Below are 18297 nucleotides of genomic sequence, written 5' to 3'. Positions count from 1 at the left end.
GTAGGGAGAACAAAAGGAGCCAAAAGAGCTGAGTTTGAGACTTGCGGTCGGTTCATCGGGCAACTCGTGCTCCCGTCTGAGCCTCAGTCTCATCTGTGTCGAGAGATGTTTTTAGCTGAGTGACAGCGCTCAGTTCCAGTGATAAGCGGTCCCGCAGGGGCAGGTGGAGGGAGCTTCCGCCCATATCCAGACCCCCAGGGCTGACACCTTCCACTGAGAACAACCAGATTTAAGCCAATGATCCATTTAGCACAGAGGAGCCCCATCCCTGAATTTTTAATGAACCACAAGATCAACAAGGGACAGTCCCTAGATCTGAAAATCTTGGGATCTTGCCACAGTTCAGTTCCCGGAGTCTCCAATGGAGCCTTTTATAGACTTAGCCAGACTAGGGACTGGGCAAGAGCTGTGCTGGCTAGTTTTCTATCTACTTAGCACAAGCTATGGTCATTAAAGAGGAGGGAACCTAATTAAGACAATGCCTCCATAAGATCAGGCTGTACACCAGCCTGGATGGCATTTTCTTAATTAGGGATTGATGAGGGAGGGCCCAGTCCTCTGTGGGTAATGCTACCCTCTGAACCGTTGGGTTTGTGTGCTATAAGAAAGCAGGATGAGCACACTGTCAGCAGTAGGCCTGTAAGTATCACTCCTCCATGGCCTCTGCTCAACACTATTTCCAGGTTCCGGCCCTGTTTGAGTCTCTGTCCTGATTTCCTTAAGTAAGGACTTTGATTGGGAAGTGTAAGCAAACAAACCCTTTCCTCCTCAGGTTGCTTTGGTCACAGTGGCAATCACAGCAATAGTAACCCTAACTAGGACAGCAACTAAGAAAGAGGTTCTTATCCAGAGGGGGATTAGGCACAAGCTTGGAGAGGGAGGGGACTTGCAGGAGAGCGCCACACTCCACCTACTCTGCCAGAAGAGCACTAAGTCTTGGCAGGGAACGGACCCCACAGCCTCTACGCTGTTTGTCCAGCTGTCCTCGCCTCCCCAGGCCACAGGTTCTTATATACCTTGGCCTGGAAAATGTATCAGGCATCTGGACACCCATGGAGCCCAAGCTAGAATCAACACACGCTGGGAGGGGGAGTCTGGGATGAATTACAGCCTCCTCTGGGTTGCTTCTCTGCAAAGTTAGCTTACCTCCAAACCCGTTAGCTTGGCAGCAAACGTCTCCAGAGCCACAGGTAAGAGTTCAGCTCTTTGGCCAAACGTAGTGGATCCAGGCCTATAATGCCAGCACTTGGGAGGCTGAGACCAGAGAGTCAGGAGTTTGAACCCAGACTGGGATGTATAATGAGACCCTGTTGGAAGAGAAAGAAGAGGAAACCAGCTTTTAAATTATGGCCCTAGACTAACACCTCGAGTGTCTGAGAACCTAAGTAGACAATAAATCCCATCCCAATTTAATGCATAAAACTGCAGTCTGAATAAGCATAGTATCTAGATTGTTTTTCTTTCCTGGTAAGAGATTCTTTAACCCAGGGTCTCACGAAGTCCAGGGTGCCATCAAACTCACTCTGTAGCCAAGACTAAGCTTGAAGTATTAATCCTCCTGCCCAAGCTGATTTTGAACTCCTGGGCTCAATCCTCCTGCCTCAGGCTCCCCAAGAGCTGGGACTACAGACAGAGACTTGCACGCTTGGATAAAGGATTCTTTACCTATGTTGGCTCATTTAACCCTCCAAGAACAAAATTAAGGAGACATGAAAATCATCCCTATCTTGAAAGAGGTAGACAGGAATTTAATAACTTGCTCTTGTCACACAGTATGAGAATATGGAAAGAGAACCAACTCACTCCAGGACTCAGTGTTTTGTGTCAGATGCACCTTACAAACCAAAGCCATGGAGCAGCAACCTGCCCTCAACCTCCTTAGTCTGTGATCCAACCAATCGAATCCAACAGAAACATCCAATTAGCGTTAACATTGCCTCTGGCTGTGAGTAACCAGGGCTCACAATCCAAAAACTGTTTAAGGAATTCAAGTCAGGTCCTAAACTTGAGGCTAAAACTGAGATAGGTTCGTGCTCATTTAAGAAAAATAAAAGTTAGCCAGGCAGTGGCGGCTCACACCTTTAACCCCAGCACTCAAGAGCCAGAGGCAGGCGGATCTCTGAGTTCAAGGCCAGCCTGGTCTACAGAGTGAGTTCCAGGACAGCCAGGGCTACACAGAGAAACCCTGTTTTAAAAATAAATATATAGGGGGTTGGGGATTTAGCTCAGTGGTAGAGCGCTTGCCTACCAAGCGCAAGGCCCTGGGTTCGGTCCCCAGCTCCGAAAAATAGAAAAGAAAAAAAAAAAAAAAAGAGTTGACTTAATGGTTAAGAGCATTTGCTACTCTTGCATAGGATCCCAGTTCAACTCCCAGTACCTACATAGTGACTCACAGCTGTGGGTAATGCCAGTTCCACAGAATCTGACACCAGATTGGTACCAGGCATGTATATGGTGAACAGATATACATGCAGGCAAAACACCATTACATATGAAATAAGTGAAATAATTTTTAGAAATAAAGAACACAACAAGGGGGAAAAATTCAACCAAGACGATTAAAGAAACAGGGGCCAGTGAGATGACAGGCAAAGGCTTGCTGCTAAGTCTGATGACATGAGTTTAATCTCCAAAGCTCATATGGTAAAAAGAGAGAAACTGTTCCTACAAGTTATCCTCAGACCTCCATGCACAAGTTATGGCTCGCACGCGCACACACACACACACACACACACACACACACAAAATCGATAGATAAACAGTGTAATGGTTTATACTTGTAATCCCAGCATCAGGGAGGTAGAGCCAGGTGGAGCCATACAAGACCAGCCTTGGCTCTGTATTGACCTAAAGGTCACCCCGAGCTATGTGAGACGCTTTCTTCAAAAACAAATAAAAAAGAATAATCAGGAAGGTGAAACTGAGACTCTAGAAGAGGGATCCCGCATTGTGTCTGATTTTTCCCTTGGCCCCCACACCTTCAAGAGCAACCTCTGACCTCTGTGTTTCTTTCATTTGTACAAAGTCAGACACCTGTAAGATGTGAGTTGTTTGTCCTCAGAAGACCAAAGATCAGGGTTGCTCAATTTAGCAAATATGAATACATGATTCCCAGTCAGATCAATTTCAAATCAATGCATGATTTTGGATAGAAACATGGTCTGTGCAATCTTAGGGCTATACTTTAAAAAAAAAATTAACCGTCAATATGACATTCAGGTTCAACAGGACTTGCTATGTTTTCAATGGTGTTACTCCAGAAGATAGACTATGGTATCCACAGAATCCCTTCAGAAGGCCACCATATTTCCCAGAGCCCAGACTACTCGATGGAAGAAAGACAGGAGGTCCCATCTCGTCCCCTTCTGCATCCTGCTGCCCAAATGGCCTCCCCCAGTAAACCCACTCACTCTCGGTCTCATCCATCCTCCCTTGCCTTCACACCCACTTGGAGAAATTCTACTGACACAAGGAATACTCACAGGGTTAATCCTCCTGACACCAAGTCACACTTTAACTCATTGTCTTCAGGACAAAGATTAAAAGCTGCCTACGTAAGAGTCAGGGCTCCAGCAGACCCTGAAAGCTGAGCTGTCCAGACCCCCGAAGTGAAGAAAAGAGGCGAGGGCAAGGGAGGGCCAGAACCGAAGGAGAGAGAAAGGAGGGGCAGCCCACCAGCCCGCTGTCCTGCCACAGAACCGGCTCAGCTCCAGCTCCAGGAGTCACTCAGCTGCAGAGGCAGTGGCAGCCCCACTCCTCAGGCAAAGGGCAGCAGACAGAGAGACAGAGGTCCTAGGACTGGAGGTCCTCGGTCATTGACCACCCAGCCTGGCCCAGCCCCATGGCCTTCAATGACCTCCTGAAACAGGTGGGGGGCGTCGGACGCTTCCAGCTGATCCAGGTCACCATGGTGGTTGTTCCCCTACTGCTGATGGCTTCCCACAACACCTTGCAGAACTTCACTGCCGCTATCCCCCCTCACCACTGCCGCCCAGCTGCCAATGCCAATCTCAGCAAAGATGGAGGTCTGGAGGCCTGGCTGCCCCTGGACAAGCAAGGACAACCCGAATCTTGCCTCCGCTTTACTTCCCCCCAGTGGGGACCACCCTTTCACAATGGCACAGAAGCCAATGGCACCGGAGTCACAGAGCCCTGCATTGATGGCTGGGTCTATGACAACAGCACCTTCCCTTCAACCATCGTGACTGAGGTAAGAATCTGGGGCTTTCTCTCCATGTGACACTACTTTACCTCCTACACAGACAGACAGACAGACAGACACAGAGAGAGAGAGAGAGAGAGAGAGAGAGAGAGAGAGAGAGAGAGAGAGAGAGAGTCAAGTTTCTTGGGGGCCAAGATCAGAAGATGAAATTAAAACATTGAAGAGGATGGTGTTTATAGAAAGGGTGGGTGAGGAAGTTGCTGAGTGTTGTAAGTGTTCTTATCTCCCAGGACTGTGAGACAAACTACAGAGAGAAGTCTTACTGGAAGAGGGTGACACGGACCCTGCAGACCTTCCTGGAGGGGGTTGAAGGGCTTCCCTGCCTCGGGCTCTTCTGTGCCCAACCCTGGCTTATCTCTCCCCACAGTGGAACCTTGTGTGCTCTCATCGGGCTTTCCGCCAGCTGGCCCAGTCCCTGTACATGGTGGGAGTGCTGCTGGGAGCCATGATGTTTGGCTACCTGGCGGACAGGTCAGTCCTGGGTAAGCCAAAGAGCTGGGCTAAACTGGGATCGGTGGTTTTAAGGCAGGGGTGGCTGGCTTAAGTGCAAGGGTCAGGATTCTTCTTAGCTCCTGAGAAAACTGCAGCCTGGGGCATCACCCTAGGCACCTACTCCTCCTCTGTGTAGCTCAGCCTGGCTCCCAGTAGTCCTCAGGCCCCTGACACAAGTCTTCCCTCCCCCACAGGCTGGGCCGCCGGAAGGTGCTGATCTTGAACTACCTGCAGACAGCTGTGTCGGGAACCTGTGCAGCCTATGCACCCAACTATACTGTCTACTGCGTTTTCCGGCTCCTCTCGGGCATGTCTTTGGCTAGCATTGCAATCAACTGCATGACACTAAGTGAGGACTGCTCGCCATGTCCCCTCTCACCGCCCAGTCCTGCCAGCCTCCTCCTGAAGCCCTCACCTCCTGAGCCCCACCTCCTCTCAACCCAGTATCTCCCTTAGCTCTGCATTTCCGGTCAACAGTAACACTGCCTTCCCCAGCCCCCAGCTCACACCAGCTTGATCCCTTACTTGGAATGAGATTGCCGACTCTGTGGTCCGTGTGCCCAAGACAAGCCAGGCACGGGAGACCTTAGGAGTAGTGAAGAGTGTGTCCAAGGAAATCTGAAGGCTAGTGATACAGGCAAGGCCTGGTAGCATGTTCCCACAATCCCAGTGCCCGGGAATCAGAGGCAGGGGGACTGTCCCAAGTGTGAAGCCAGAAAGGTCTATATAATGAGTTCTAGGCCAGTCTGGGCTAAATAGCAAAGAAGGTGTCTCAGTGGGTAAGGACACTTGCCACCAAGTCTGATGACCGGAGTTCAATCCCCAAGACCAACATGGTAGAAAAAAAAACCAACTGCTACAAGTTTAGTTGTCCTCTGACTTCCACACACTTGTCATGACATAAGCACACAGACAGACAGACAGACAGACAGACACCTATGCAGAAAAGATAGAGAGTGAGAGGATAAATAAAAAATGTACTTTTTTTTAAAAGAAACATCCTATCTAGAAATACCAAAGGCGCTCCCAGCCAAGAAGTCTGATCTCACTCTGTGTTCATTGGTATTGTTTATTTGTTTTGTTTTGATACCTGGTGTTACTATGTAGTCTCCAACCCATAACAGCCTCCCCCACCCAAGTGCTAGGATTACAGGCAACACTACCACACCCAATCGCTCTCAATTTTTAAAAATAATATAAAATATCTTAATTATTTTAATATTGTGGTTAGTCTAATATTTCTAAATAAGAATGAACCAGCATCGGGGTTGGGGATTTAGCTCAGTGGTAGAGCGCTTGCCTAGCAAGCGCAAGGCCCTGGGTTCAGTCCCCAGCTCCGAAAAAAGAAAAAAAGAAAAAATGAACCAGCATCATATGCACCAAACACACTTAGTGACTGAGAATAGTCTATTAATAAACCATCAGTGTGTTTCCTCTAGTAGATTTTACACACACACACACACACACACACACACACACACACACACACTCACACAATTTCCCAGATAATCAATCTGAGGGCTGAGGAGAAGAAAAGAAATGGACCTGCAGTCATGCCTCAAGCCCAGAAGAAATTCAGGAATTCACAGTTCTCTAGATGAATGGAACTAGGTAGGCCTGAGATAGAACTAAGATATGCTTAGGGCTCCAAAGTCGATATCAATATTCAAATGTATCCCAGTAGCAGAATCAGAAGCCCACCAGAAACCCAGCCCTTCCTCTGGAGACCTTAGCAGAGTAGTGGTCCCCTCCTACCTGGACTGATGTTCCAGGATGGAAAAAAGTAGTGCTCTGACAGCTGAGGGTGAGTCCAGCCCAGGACTGAGAGAAAGGCAGTGTTTGCTGCTGAGAGCAGACTGAGTGAACAGAGTAACTCTGCAGGGAGAGGGGCTGTAGTCAGGCCCTTGGGGCAGGGCCAAAGAGCAGCAGGAACATGGAGAGGGCAGGTCCGGGGAATCCTGAATCTAATTCCCAATACTACTCCCACTTAATGTCTCCATTCTCCCTACCCTAGCACCCAACCTCACAGATACATCTTCTACAGAGTTGGGCAAGAACACACTTGGGAGAGGGGGGTCTCTTCCCATCCAGCAGCCCACTTACTCGCAACCCTTCTACTCTAACCCTTTCAGATGTGGAATGGATGCCTATCCACACCCGTGCCTATGTGGGCACCTTGATTGGCTATGTCTACAGCCTGGGCCAGTTCCTCCTGGCTGGCATCGCCTATGCTGTGCCCCACTGGCGCCACCTGCAGCTTGTGGTCTCTGTGCCTTTTTTCATTGCCTTCATCTACTCTTGGTATGTGGGATCTGGAGTGGGAAGGGTTGCCTGAAGTCTACAGGGCTACAAGGCACAGGCCATCTCCCAGAGCTTGGCACAAACCTCCCCAGAGAGTCCATCAAGCCATAAAACTGACCCCAAGCCAATGTTTCTGTTGAATAGATTCTGAAGCCAGCGCTGGGGTAGGTGTTGCTTTGGGGAAGGTGGCCATTCTCTGGCACCCTACAGTCTGACCTGCCTGCTGGCACCCCTCTACTCAGCACCCAAGAGCTGGGCTTCTGGGTTGGGTCTTTATCGATCTGGCCACTGCTTTGTCCTTAAGGGGCTCTTGGCAAGAGCTCTGGTCCCCAAAACATAAATAAAACCCTACTGCATACCTCTGACCCAGAAGACTCAAACTGAGGCTGTGCCAACATCCGCCCTCTCTCCACCCTCACTTCCAGGTTCTTCATTGAGTCAGCCCGCTGGTACTCCTCCTCAGGAAGGCTGGACCTCACCCTCCGAGCCCTGCAGAGAGTGGCCCGGATCAATGGGAAACAAGAAGAAGGGGCTAAGCTAAGTATAGAGGTAAGTAAGACATGTCTGTTCCTAGACGCCACTGAGCTCCAACCCAAGTACCAAGACCCAAGACCCAGAGGTTGGACCCTAAGGGTCCCCTAGGAAAAGCTCAGGCCCTGAGTCATGCCCATCCCAACAGGTGCTCCGGACCAGCCTGCAGAAGGAACTAACTCTAAGCAAAGGCCAAGCCTCAGCCATGGAGCTGCTGCGCTGCCCCACCCTTCGACGCCTCTTCCTCTGTCTCTCCATGCTGTGGTAGGCTCAGACAGACACACTGGTGGACAAGCAGGCTGATCAAAAGACACAATACAGGCTGGGGGAAGGCATGGATGAAATGGGTGGAAAAGGGAGGGAAAGGGGAGGAAAATCAGCAGATCTGCTATGACTAATAGTGAGAGCCTCAAAGAAGCAATCGCCCTCCAGCTCAACCCAGTCCCTGGGCTCAAACTGGTCACTAAGTCTCCCAGCTTCTCTCTCCCAGCCCTGTTCCAGTATAAAAGACCTCACCAAGACCAATGGTTTCCAGAGCCCACAAGCTTACATTGTGAGGTCCGACCAGTGTGCTTTGAAAGCTGCTCTGAGACTTTATTGCTCTGGTGGTGCCTGAAGGGAAACCACAGGCATTAGAGAACCGACACATATTCCCCACTAGTATGCATTACTGTGGTGATCCCATGACAGCTAAGTAGGGCGTGGTCAGAAGAACAATCTTACCAAAGGATTCTTTGCTGACACTTTGGGGTTTATTCTCTGTAGAGGATTCTATCCCCAAACCTGAGCTCTGTGAACCCCTAAACAATCATCCCAGAAGGAAAGACAGATAAATCCCAGAGGATTCCAGCCCTTAACAGCACCTTGACGTAGCTTACACAGTAACCTGTCCTCCCTCAGCCCAGCAGATAAGATAAAGACTGAATGTGTATAAACCTTACTTAGCAACTAAATGAAAGTTCCCAGCTCCGTGGGGTGTCAGGTTAGCACAGGATTGGAGGACTGCCCAGTACTGCAACTGTACAGTTGGAATATGCAGTTGTTATGTGTCTACAGAAGCAATAGCCAAAGCGGTCCCACAGCAGGACGCCCCACGCGTCACTGTATATATGGAAGAGCATCCTTGATTTTTGTTCTTCTTTTCTTTTCTTTTCTTTTCTTTTCTTTTCTTTTCTTTTCTTTTCTTTTCTTGAGTTTTCTTTTTCAGGGGTAGTTAGTTGATTTAGATTTGGGTTGGTTTGGTTTTAGCTTTTCAAAACAGGGTTTCTCTGCGTAGCCCCAGATGTCTTAGAACTCACTCTGTAGACCAGCCTGGCCTCGAATCCAGAGATCCACCTGCATCTGCCTCTCGTGCTAGGATTAAAAGCAAACGCCACCACTGCCCAGTTCTGAGCATCCTTGTTTAAGCCCCTCTAACCAGCTCCACTTCCCTCTCCCTTGCACCAGGTTTGCCACTAGCTTTGCCTACTACGGGCTGGTCATGGACCTGCAGGGCTTTGGGGTCAGCATGTACCTTATCCAGGTGATTTTCGGTGCCGTGGACCTGCCTGCCAAGTTTGTATGCTTCCTAGTCATCAACTCCATGGGCCGCCGGCCTGCACAGATGGCCTCCCTGTTGCTGGCAGGCATCTGCATCCTGGTGAATGGCATAATACCAAAGAGTGCGTACTCACCACCAGTATCTTGGCTCTCAGACCCACCCACCCTACCCCTTCAGACATAACTCAGTGCCTCCAACCTCAATCCCCACGTTCCTCCTTTCTCCAATCCTTTCTCTCTAGGCCATACGATCATTCGCACCTCCCTGGCTGTGCTAGGGAAGGGCTGCCTGGCTTCCTCTTTCAACTGCATCTTCCTGTACACCGGAGAGCTGTACCCAACAGTGATTCGGTAAGTGGGAGCCCAGTGCATGGAGGGTCTAGGGAAGGATAGTCCCTTGCCCACATTAAAGTCAGAACCCCAGAGTATAGCCTAGTACCCAGAACATCTCCAAAAACCATTCACTGGGGCAAGATATATAGGAACCACTCAGTTACACATGTCAGGGTCTGGCTGACAGAGGTGTGGCTGTCCAGTCCTCACCTAATCCTAGAGGAGATCTAGAAGAAGTTACCAACTCGAGTAGGGTAGAGAGCCACGTCTCAAAGACAATGAACCGAAGACTCCAGAACACAAGTTACAAACTGTGACCATATCTAAGGTCCATCTTTAACCAAGCCATATATCCGAAATCAAAGACCCAAACACATGTGCAACTTCCTACAAGAACTACAAGAGCCACATGAGCAAACTCAGCACCACTTTACAGTGAGATGGGAGAGACGCTAAGAAATAAAGCAATACGTCTACCTTAAAAATTGAGTGTGAACATCGAACATCACATGAACTGTCAAAGGTCTGAGAGGTCACAGTGCTGGGATGAGAACCCTGAGGCATCTTGGATACCACTCCATGCCTTTATGATTTCTAGACAGTGTGTACTATGTACCAAGCACTCAGGGGAAAAGCATGCGCTGTGTGCCAAGCACTCTTTTAATCTTTTCACAAATGTTAACTCACTAATTTCTCAAAGCAGGTCAAGGCAGACATTATCATTCTCCTTTCACACGTGTAAAAACAGAGACACAGAGAAGTTAGGTGTCTTCTCCAAGATCACACATCTTGTGTGTGAATGCAGTTGCCTCCTGAGTCGATATTGTTAACGTCTTCTTTCATAAAGAATGTTCTCGGTTATGAGGATTTATTTTCAGACTTATTTATCTTTATTTAGTGTATGTTCTGCACACATGTATGTACATGTCTGTACATATACCATGTGTGTGCCTAGTGCCCACTGAGCACAGAGGAGAATGTCAGATCCCCTACAACCAGAGTTACAGATGGTTATGAGCTGCCATGTAGGGACTGAAAACTGAGCCTGGGTCCTCTACAAGAGCAGCCAGTGTTCTCAGTCACTGAGCCATCTTGCCAGTTTTCACAGAGAACGAACATTCTTAACACACAAGCAACATGCAGCTCCCAGGTCCCGTCCCGTGGGGATCCTAACTAAGAGGTCTCTGTGAAATGGACAAGTAGGATTCATAAGTTATAGCTCGGGAGCAGAGCAGTCGTCTCCTGGGTTCGAGGTCCAGAGTTCCATCCATAGCACAGCCAGGAAAGAAAAAAAAAAAAAGGAAAACAAAAACATTCCAGGATCCCTGCTCTTACCCAATGGTCACATGACAGCTGAAAACCAAAGGCCGCAGACTGTAAAGAGCTCGGCTGAAGGTCGCACAGCAGCTCAAGGACAGAGGCAGAACTCTGTTTCAAGTCTCTCGATTCTCTGACCACAGCCCCTTCTCAATTCCCCTTTTTGTTTTATAAGTCACCACCAGGGCCTGGGGGTGCCAGTAGTAAAGAGGCTACCTGGTCTGTGCAGAGCCCTGGCTTTGATTCCAGTACAGATAACAACCAAACACAAAGATGTGGAATCATTTGCTGATCAAGTAGGAAAAGGGAGGCACAGATGGAGCAAAAGGCTCCAAGTGTGGCCTCTGGCACCCATGCCAGAGCTCTAACCAACACCTACCTGACCACAGGCAGACAGGCCTGGGCATGGGCAGCACCATGGCCCGGGTGGGCAGCATTGTGAGCCCGCTGGTGAGCATGACTGCAGAGTTCTACCCCTCCATGCCTCTCTTCATCTTCGGCGCTGTCCCTGTGGTCGCCAGTGCTGTCATTACCCTGCTGCCAGAGACCTTGGGCCAGCCGCTGCCAGATACAGTGCAGGACCTGAAGAGCAGGTAGGTATACCCCAAAGAGGGTCATTGACTTACTCCAGGTCACCAACCCAGGCTGGGGCAGCACCGAGGCTCAGACCCAGGCCTACTCTTCCACATCAGAGCTTTGTCCCTTTGTCTCCAAGTGGAAGATTCTCCCATTATCCTTGGGGCTCCAGGAAGAAGTGGTCGCCATTTGAGAGCAGATAGCAGGTGGCTAGTCACAGCTGAGGGGAGAGCCTGTCCCATCTCAGGAGGTTGCAAACCTGAACATCTGCTTTCCTTCCCCAGGAGCAGAGGAAAGCAGAATCAACAGCAGCAGGAACAGCAGAAGCAAATGATGCCGCTCCAGGCCTCAACACAAGAGAAGAATGGACTTTGAGAACAGAAGGGCTTCACACAGCACTAAAGGGAGTGGGGTTCTACAGGTCCTGCCGCCTACATGAGGAGGGGGAGTGAGTAGAGGGACTGGACCATCCAAATGTGGAGGCTGCCATTCAGAGAAATCCCTCCCCAAAGGTCACGTCAGTAGACCCACTAGGAACAAAAGCTCTGACTATGTGCAGCTTCTTAAGCAGAATGTTCTCGTCACCGGCCATCTTCCTGCTCATGGTCACTCCGCCACCTCCAGGACCTTGCAAAGAATCTCAGACAATTAAATGAATCTCTTCTACCTTGGTCCCTCTCTCTTCTTCTCTGCCCCCACCTCTCCTATCCAATCATTTCTGTTTTAGCTACAGGCCTCATGTCCCTTCCCTTCCCGGAAATCAGAAGTCAATGAGAAACTGAGATGGAAACAGCAGTCAGAGGTTCTGCTCTGGACTCTTCTCCTGCTGTAAGAGCAGATGGAAACTTCTAGCAGCAAAAGAGATAGAGGCTCATAGATGTGATGTCAGGACTGCCCCCGCACGTTCAGACCACTAGCCACCCTAATCTTCCCTGTGTTTGATGGGTTTTCAATGTTGTTCTGCTTCCCGTGGGCCCAAGGGCTGGTGGAGGGGTGAGACAAGGAACACAATTGAACAGCCAGGGAGACCCAACACTTGAGTGTTAATTCTGTGCCAGGCGGTGTCTTCACTCGGTTTATCCTGTCAGTCACCCCCTGGAGGTAGGCACTGTCTGCAGGCAAGCCTGTGTGGGGCAGGTTCTTGATTAATGATTGATGTAGGAGGATGCAGACCACCGCCGGCAGTGCCGTGCCAGGGCTGGTAGTCCTGGGTGCTATAACAAAGTAAGCTGAGCAAGCCAGTAGGCAGTGTTCCTCCATGGCTCTGCTTCAGTCTCTGCCCTGACTTCCCACAGTGACAGCGTGACCTGAGAGCCGTAAGAGGAAATGAACCCTTTCCTCCCCAAGCAGCTTTTGGTGATGGTATTTTTGCCACAGCAATGGAAATCTAAAGCAGGGTCTTATCCCTGGCTGGCCTTGACCTTACTAAGTAGCTGGGGATGAGTTTGAACCTTGATCCTTCTGCCTCCACCTCCCAAATGCTAGCATTGCAGGTGTGCCACAATGCTCGAATCTGAAAATGGTACAGTTTTACTCCTGTCTTAGCCTCTTTTCAGTCAGTGTGTCAGGGCCCTTGTAGCATCTTCTGTAACCTGACCAAGATGGAATATTCCAGAGAATTCTCAACTTCCTGGCCCTGGTAGAGTTCTCCTCATTCTCTGGGTTTCACCACATCATGCCAGGTCCCACTCTGGCTTTTAGTCCAAAGCCCCTCCTCACAGGGTTTTCCCCTCCAAAGAAGTTTCATGACCCCAGAGAGATTTAGAGGACAGAGGCTTCCCCAGTGAAGCTTCCTGTCCTATAGCAGGCTGCACAGAGGAGCCCTCGGGGATGTCTACACCAACTCCTTGGAACTTGATATGCAGATATGATTAAAATAAGGATTCTGAACTGAGGAAAGCATACTAAATTATTTGGGTTAGCCCAATGTGATTGCAATGGCAGTTAGAGAGGCAGATCAGTGGCAGCAGATCTAACAAACAGAATCAAGAGGGTGGAATGATTCAAGAAGGAATAAAAAATAGAAATCAGTTCAAGGCAAGACAGAGACAATAAGCTTCAATTAATTGTTACTAAATTAAAGTGACTTCTGATCATTTTCAAAAAATAGATACATTTAACATTATCAAATAGATAATTAAGTGGTGTGGGCCTCCAGGCCAAGGAATGAAACTTCCGGGAGCTGAAATGAGAAGGAAATGGATTCTTTTTTGAAGCCACCAAAAGGAACACATCCCTGTTGACATAGCAACCTTCAATATCCAGCCTCTAACTATACAAGAAAAGAATAACCGGGACTGTTTTAAACAGTCTTATGAACAGCATTAGGAAACTGATAATGTCTTTTTGATAGTTTCCTGCAGGAGAACCAGTAGAGACTCTATTTTCCCACCTGGTGTATTTTTGGTTGGGGTGGAACTGTAATGCCTGGGTAGGAAGAGGGCCCTATTATCAAATTCACAGGGTTTGCCTTACCCCCACTTCCTATAGATACTTTGCAACTCGTAAACTCCCCTCTGCTAAATTCTCACCTGCCTATCCCCAACCCCTTAGCCTCCCCAAACCCCCTGCACAGGTGTTTCCAAACTGTCTTTATCATAAGTATAGGAGCAAAAGAAAAAGACTGCCCTGGAGCTGGAGACAGATGTAGCTCAGCTCGTGGAGCACTTGCCTAGCAGGCAGGAAGCCCTGAGCACTAGTCTCAGTGTCAGTAAACCAGGCACGCTGGTGTGCACCTGTAATTCCTGGACTCAAGAGGTACGGGGGGAAGAGCTAAATGTTAAGGTCACCCTGGGCCTCGCAGTGAGCATGAGGTCAGCCTAGTACTCATGAGGAAGAAAAAAATGAACAGAGGTAAGAAAAGGGAAGGGAAGGAAACCCTGTGTGGACCTGTGCTCCTGGACTCCCCCTCAGAAAGCCTTCGGTGATCTCTGAGGTCTGTCTCCGTGCAGCTCAGGTTGTGGCTACACACCAGTAGCTGAATCTGTTGTGAACCAATAAAGTGCTAAGCTACATGATCTTGAGGCTCCATTTCCTCCTCCAGTTCCAATCCAGTCTCATCCGGTTTCACTTAAATTCCTCCTCACGAGAAGCCCATTGTGATATCAGTCACATATGTAAGGACCCAAAGCAGCTGCAGCTTAGATGCAGGTGGTGGATGATGCTAGATGTTCCGATGGGATATCTCAAAGTACAGCAGCCACTAGGGACGACCTGAACGCAACCTAATGGAAAGGTAGAACTGCCCCTGGGCTTGATGATATATCCTGGGCATATAGATTTAACCGAGCCCAATGCCACTTACTGACTCTACTTGAACTCTCCACCTGCAATTATACAGGGAACATGGTTGTTGTTCTAGAAACAATGAGAATGGATGAGGAAACAGTTCCAACCATCAGGGAGCGCAGGATCTGAAAGAACCCTTCTACTGTCAATGACTAGAAAGCTGAAGGAAACTGGACACTAGGAAGCTCCAGGCCATACTTGCTACGAGAAAGGGAACAAATGGTATGAGAGCTGCCCTCATCCAAGCTCCCTTCCTGGGAGCAGATTATGGGCCTCAGTACAGAAGCAGGGTCCAAATAGAGCCAGGCGATCCAATGCCTGAGGAGAACAAAAGAGACACCCAAGGTGGCCAAAGCAGTTTGCAGAACTGAGAACTATAAAGCTTCTAGAGATGACGGAGGTGTGCAAGCACCGGGCACCATGGGTTTGCAGAGTCTAAAGAGGTGTCCCAGCAGTGGAGATGCAGCTCAGTTGGTAGAGGGCTTATCTACCTCAGTACTGCAAACAAATCAAGTGTGGTGATTCATGCCTGCAATCCCAACACACAAGAGATAAGAAGTTCAAGGTCATCTTCAGTTATGTAGAGAACTCAAGGCCGCAGAAGACCGTCTCAAAAAAAAAAAAAATAGGGAAAAGAATCTCTAGGGTCAGTGAGGTGCTCGGTGGGTAAAAGCACTGGCCACACAAACCTGACAGCATGAGTTCTGTCCCTGGAATCCACTTTGGAGGACTCCACTTTGGAAGCAGTGAACTGACTCCTGAAAGTTATGTTTTGACCTCTATATGCAGACAGAGAAAAATAGAATGAAATTTTAAAAGAAGAATTCCTAGAACTTGATAAAAAGAACTCGAGCACCCCAATTCAATTACAGCCAAAAATCCATAAAAGAAGTTACAGGGACAGGTAATAGGCACGAATAATTATCAGCCTCAATAGATGTGAGGAAAATCAGACCACGGTGGGATGCTGGTTCACATCCATACAAACAGCCAACACACAATATTCTGGATTCTGTGCAGCCATGTGATGCCCTGGGCAGCCACCTTGGGACTCTACAGGATCCTCACCAGCCTGAAAACTCTCACCAGATGTGACCCCTTGACTTTGGACTTCCTGCCACTCCATGTGACCAAGATGCAGCCAGAAGGCTGGGACTCAGCTAGTGAGACCTATCCACCACGGACTTTGATTCAGGAGACAGTGACTTGCAAATGTATCCCAATCAAATACTCCCACATGGCAGTAGGTCCACAGCTCAGCTGCAGACCCCAGAGCGTCACCAGACTAGCTTGTGGGTCATACTACTCAAGTTGAGTTTTCTCAATAACTCCCCCAACTGCCCAATGGGCTATTGATAAATGTGTTCTCTCCTTGGAAAATAAACTGAGACCAAGCACCGTAATGTGCTGAAAAGAAGAAACAGAAATCCAGTTCTGGGGGGGCGGGGACCCTAGGTTTGTAGCCATTCATTAGCAATGGCAGCAGTAGTGAGCCGAAGTAAACCTTTGCTCTTTGTAAGTTGATTTGCCTCAGGTATTTGTCACAGTGAGAGAAAGCTGACTAGTATACAGAGTTCCAAAACAGAATACCAAGGACTAGACAGCTTACTCAACAGAAAGCACTTTCTCACAGTTCTAGAGGCTGAAAGTCCATTGTCAAAGAGTCAGCAGGTGTAAGCCTCTTCCCTTGGCTACTTTCCCACCGTGTCCTCACATGGTCTCTCTGACACACACACACACACACACACACACACACACACACACACACACACAGACCTGCTGCTTCTTTTTATAAAGACATCAGATGTTTAGATTAGGAACTTACTCTTATTTTAATAAAATATGTTTTTATTGTTTGACAATTCCACACATGCAAATAACACATGCAAGGTTCCTCCCCCCACCCCCCGACTCCCACTTGTCCCAGATAGCCCTAACATGTTCCCCTCTCTTTCACTTTCTCAACTTCAGTAAAGACAGGAGACCTGGAGGCCTGGCTGCCTGAGTCCTGCATTCTCTTCTCTCCTCCAATGGGAACAATCTTTTCCCAATAACACAGAGGCCACAGCACAGAAGTCACAAAGCCCTGTACGGATAGCTAGACTTTTTTTCTGAGGTGAGGAAACCTGGGCCACTCTCCAACCTCCTTGCTGCTCCTGTGTCAGTTACCTTCTTCAGTACTGTGTCAGGGTAACTAACAAAAGAGAAAAAAAGGTTTATTTTGGCTCCAGAGGGGATACAGTCCATCACGGTAGAGATGCAGCAGCCTTGGGTAGCCGGTCACGTGGCACTTGCAGTGAGGAGCAGACAGAGCTGACTGACTGTATTCTACTTTTCTCCTTTTCATTCAGTCAGGAACACAGCCCACTGAACAGCGCCGCCCAGATTCAGAGTGGCTCTTTCCACCTCAGTCAAATCTTTCCGGAAATATCCTCCTTGATGCATCCAGAAGTCTATCTGCTCCGTGTTTCTAAATCCTGCCATGATACCCATCAAGATCCCTTCCCTGCCCCCTCTTGCCCTCTCCACATACACACCCAGTCTGAGTGATCTGACGAGTTTGTCTGAAGTGGGCGACCATACCGATGCTACAGTGTTTGCCCAAAACACAGAGGTTTTCAAGTTGAGAGGCTCACCCAGGAGGAGACACAGTAATCCCTGCAGGAAGCAGCTCTCTGCCCATCCCATACCAGAAAGAGGAGCCCAATGCTAATCTCCTCAAAACCAAAAGCCAAAAGACCCCAGGGAATCAGACAAGTTCCCAAGGTGGGTACAGAAGAAAGAGAATGGAGGCTGGAGATTCTGAGCTCAGAGTTTTAGAGACAGAAACAATTTCCTGTCTTTAGAAATTGCTCCCTGTAGCTGGGCTAGGAGATGGAACACAGCCAAGGAGCTAAAATGGGATGGGAAGGACAACAGGGCTGTGGGATTCCTTTCATCTTAGCCACACACATACACACACTCTCACACACTCACACATACTCACACTCTCTCACACACACTCACACATTCACATATACACACACTCTCATACACATTCACTCACAGACACTCTCACACACACTCACTCACACACACACACACCTTCACACACACGTACACACTCTCTCTCTCTCACACACACACACACACACACACACTCACACACATTCACCACAGACACTCACATACACACACGCCCTCGGACACACATACCTTCACACACACATTCTCTCTCTCTCTCTCTCTCTCTCTCTCTCTCTCTCACACACACACACACACACACACACACACACACACACACACACACAGTTGGATCATGATGATGGCCTGCTGAATGGCTCGTTAGGCTGCATTCTGAATCTCACAGCCGTAACACTAATCATGTTCGTCACCTCTGTTCCAGTCAAGGGTCTTTTGGTCAGAAAGAACAGACTCTCTCGAGTAAGCCAGTGGGAAGGGGGACATAACTTCAGGTATACAAAAGATCAAAGGCCTGAAGAGATTGCTTAGAAATTAGGCACTCAGACCTGAAGAGATGGCTCAATGGTTAAGAGCATTGGCTGCTCTTCCTGACAGACCCAGGTTCAACTCCCAGCACCCACAGGGCAGCACACAACTGTCTGTAATCCATCCAGCACCTCACAGAGACCATGCAAGCAGTACACCAATGCACATAAAAGTGAAAACGAATTTAAAAGCACCCGCTCCTCCAGAGG

The 18297-nt window shown here is 48.7% G+C and overlaps 1 protein-coding gene across 1 annotated transcript; it reads left to right on the top strand.

Moving 5' to 3' along the window:
* The first annotated feature begins 3841 nt into the window (after nucleotides 1–3841).
* Nucleotides 3842–11982, top strand: Slc22a6 (solute carrier family 22 member 6). The gene is made up of 9 exons (XM_032895345.1): nucleotides 3842–4210; nucleotides 4590–4693; nucleotides 4909–5063; nucleotides 6847–7015; nucleotides 7441–7564; nucleotides 7695–7810; nucleotides 8993–9436; nucleotides 11125–11328; nucleotides 11596–11982. Exons 1-7 carry the CDS (start codon nucleotides 3842–3844, stop codon nucleotides 9267–9269), a joined length of 1314 nt encoding a protein of 437 aa, XP_032751236.1. The 3' UTR covers nucleotides 9270–9436; nucleotides 11125–11328; nucleotides 11596–11982.
* Nucleotides 11983–18297: the final 6315 nt, after the last annotated feature.

The sequence above is a fragment of the Rattus rattus genome, chromosome 2 (genome assembly GCF_011064425.1).
Source record: "Rattus rattus isolate New Zealand chromosome 2, Rrattus_CSIRO_v1, whole genome shotgun sequence".
Taxonomy (NCBI): domain Eukaryota; kingdom Metazoa; phylum Chordata; class Mammalia; order Rodentia; family Muridae; genus Rattus; species Rattus rattus.
This window is presented reverse-complemented; position numbering and strand designations above follow the sequence as displayed.

What these genes read in the sequence shown, in the direction of transcription:
- Slc22a6 (XM_032895345.1), top strand. Translation starts at nt 3,842, where the DNA reads ATGGCCTTCAATGACCTCCTGAAACAGGTGGGGGGCGTCGGACGCTTC. An exon ending in TTTGGCTACCTGGCGGACAG is followed by an intron (nt 4,694 to 4,908) that starts GTCAGTCCTGGG and finishes CCTCCCCCACAG; the next exon opens with GCTGGGCCGCCGGAAGGTGC. An exon ending in AATCAACTGCATGACACTAA is followed by an intron (nt 5,064 to 6,846) that starts GTGAGGACTGCT and finishes TAACCCTTTCAG; the next exon opens with ATGTGGAATGGATGCCTATC.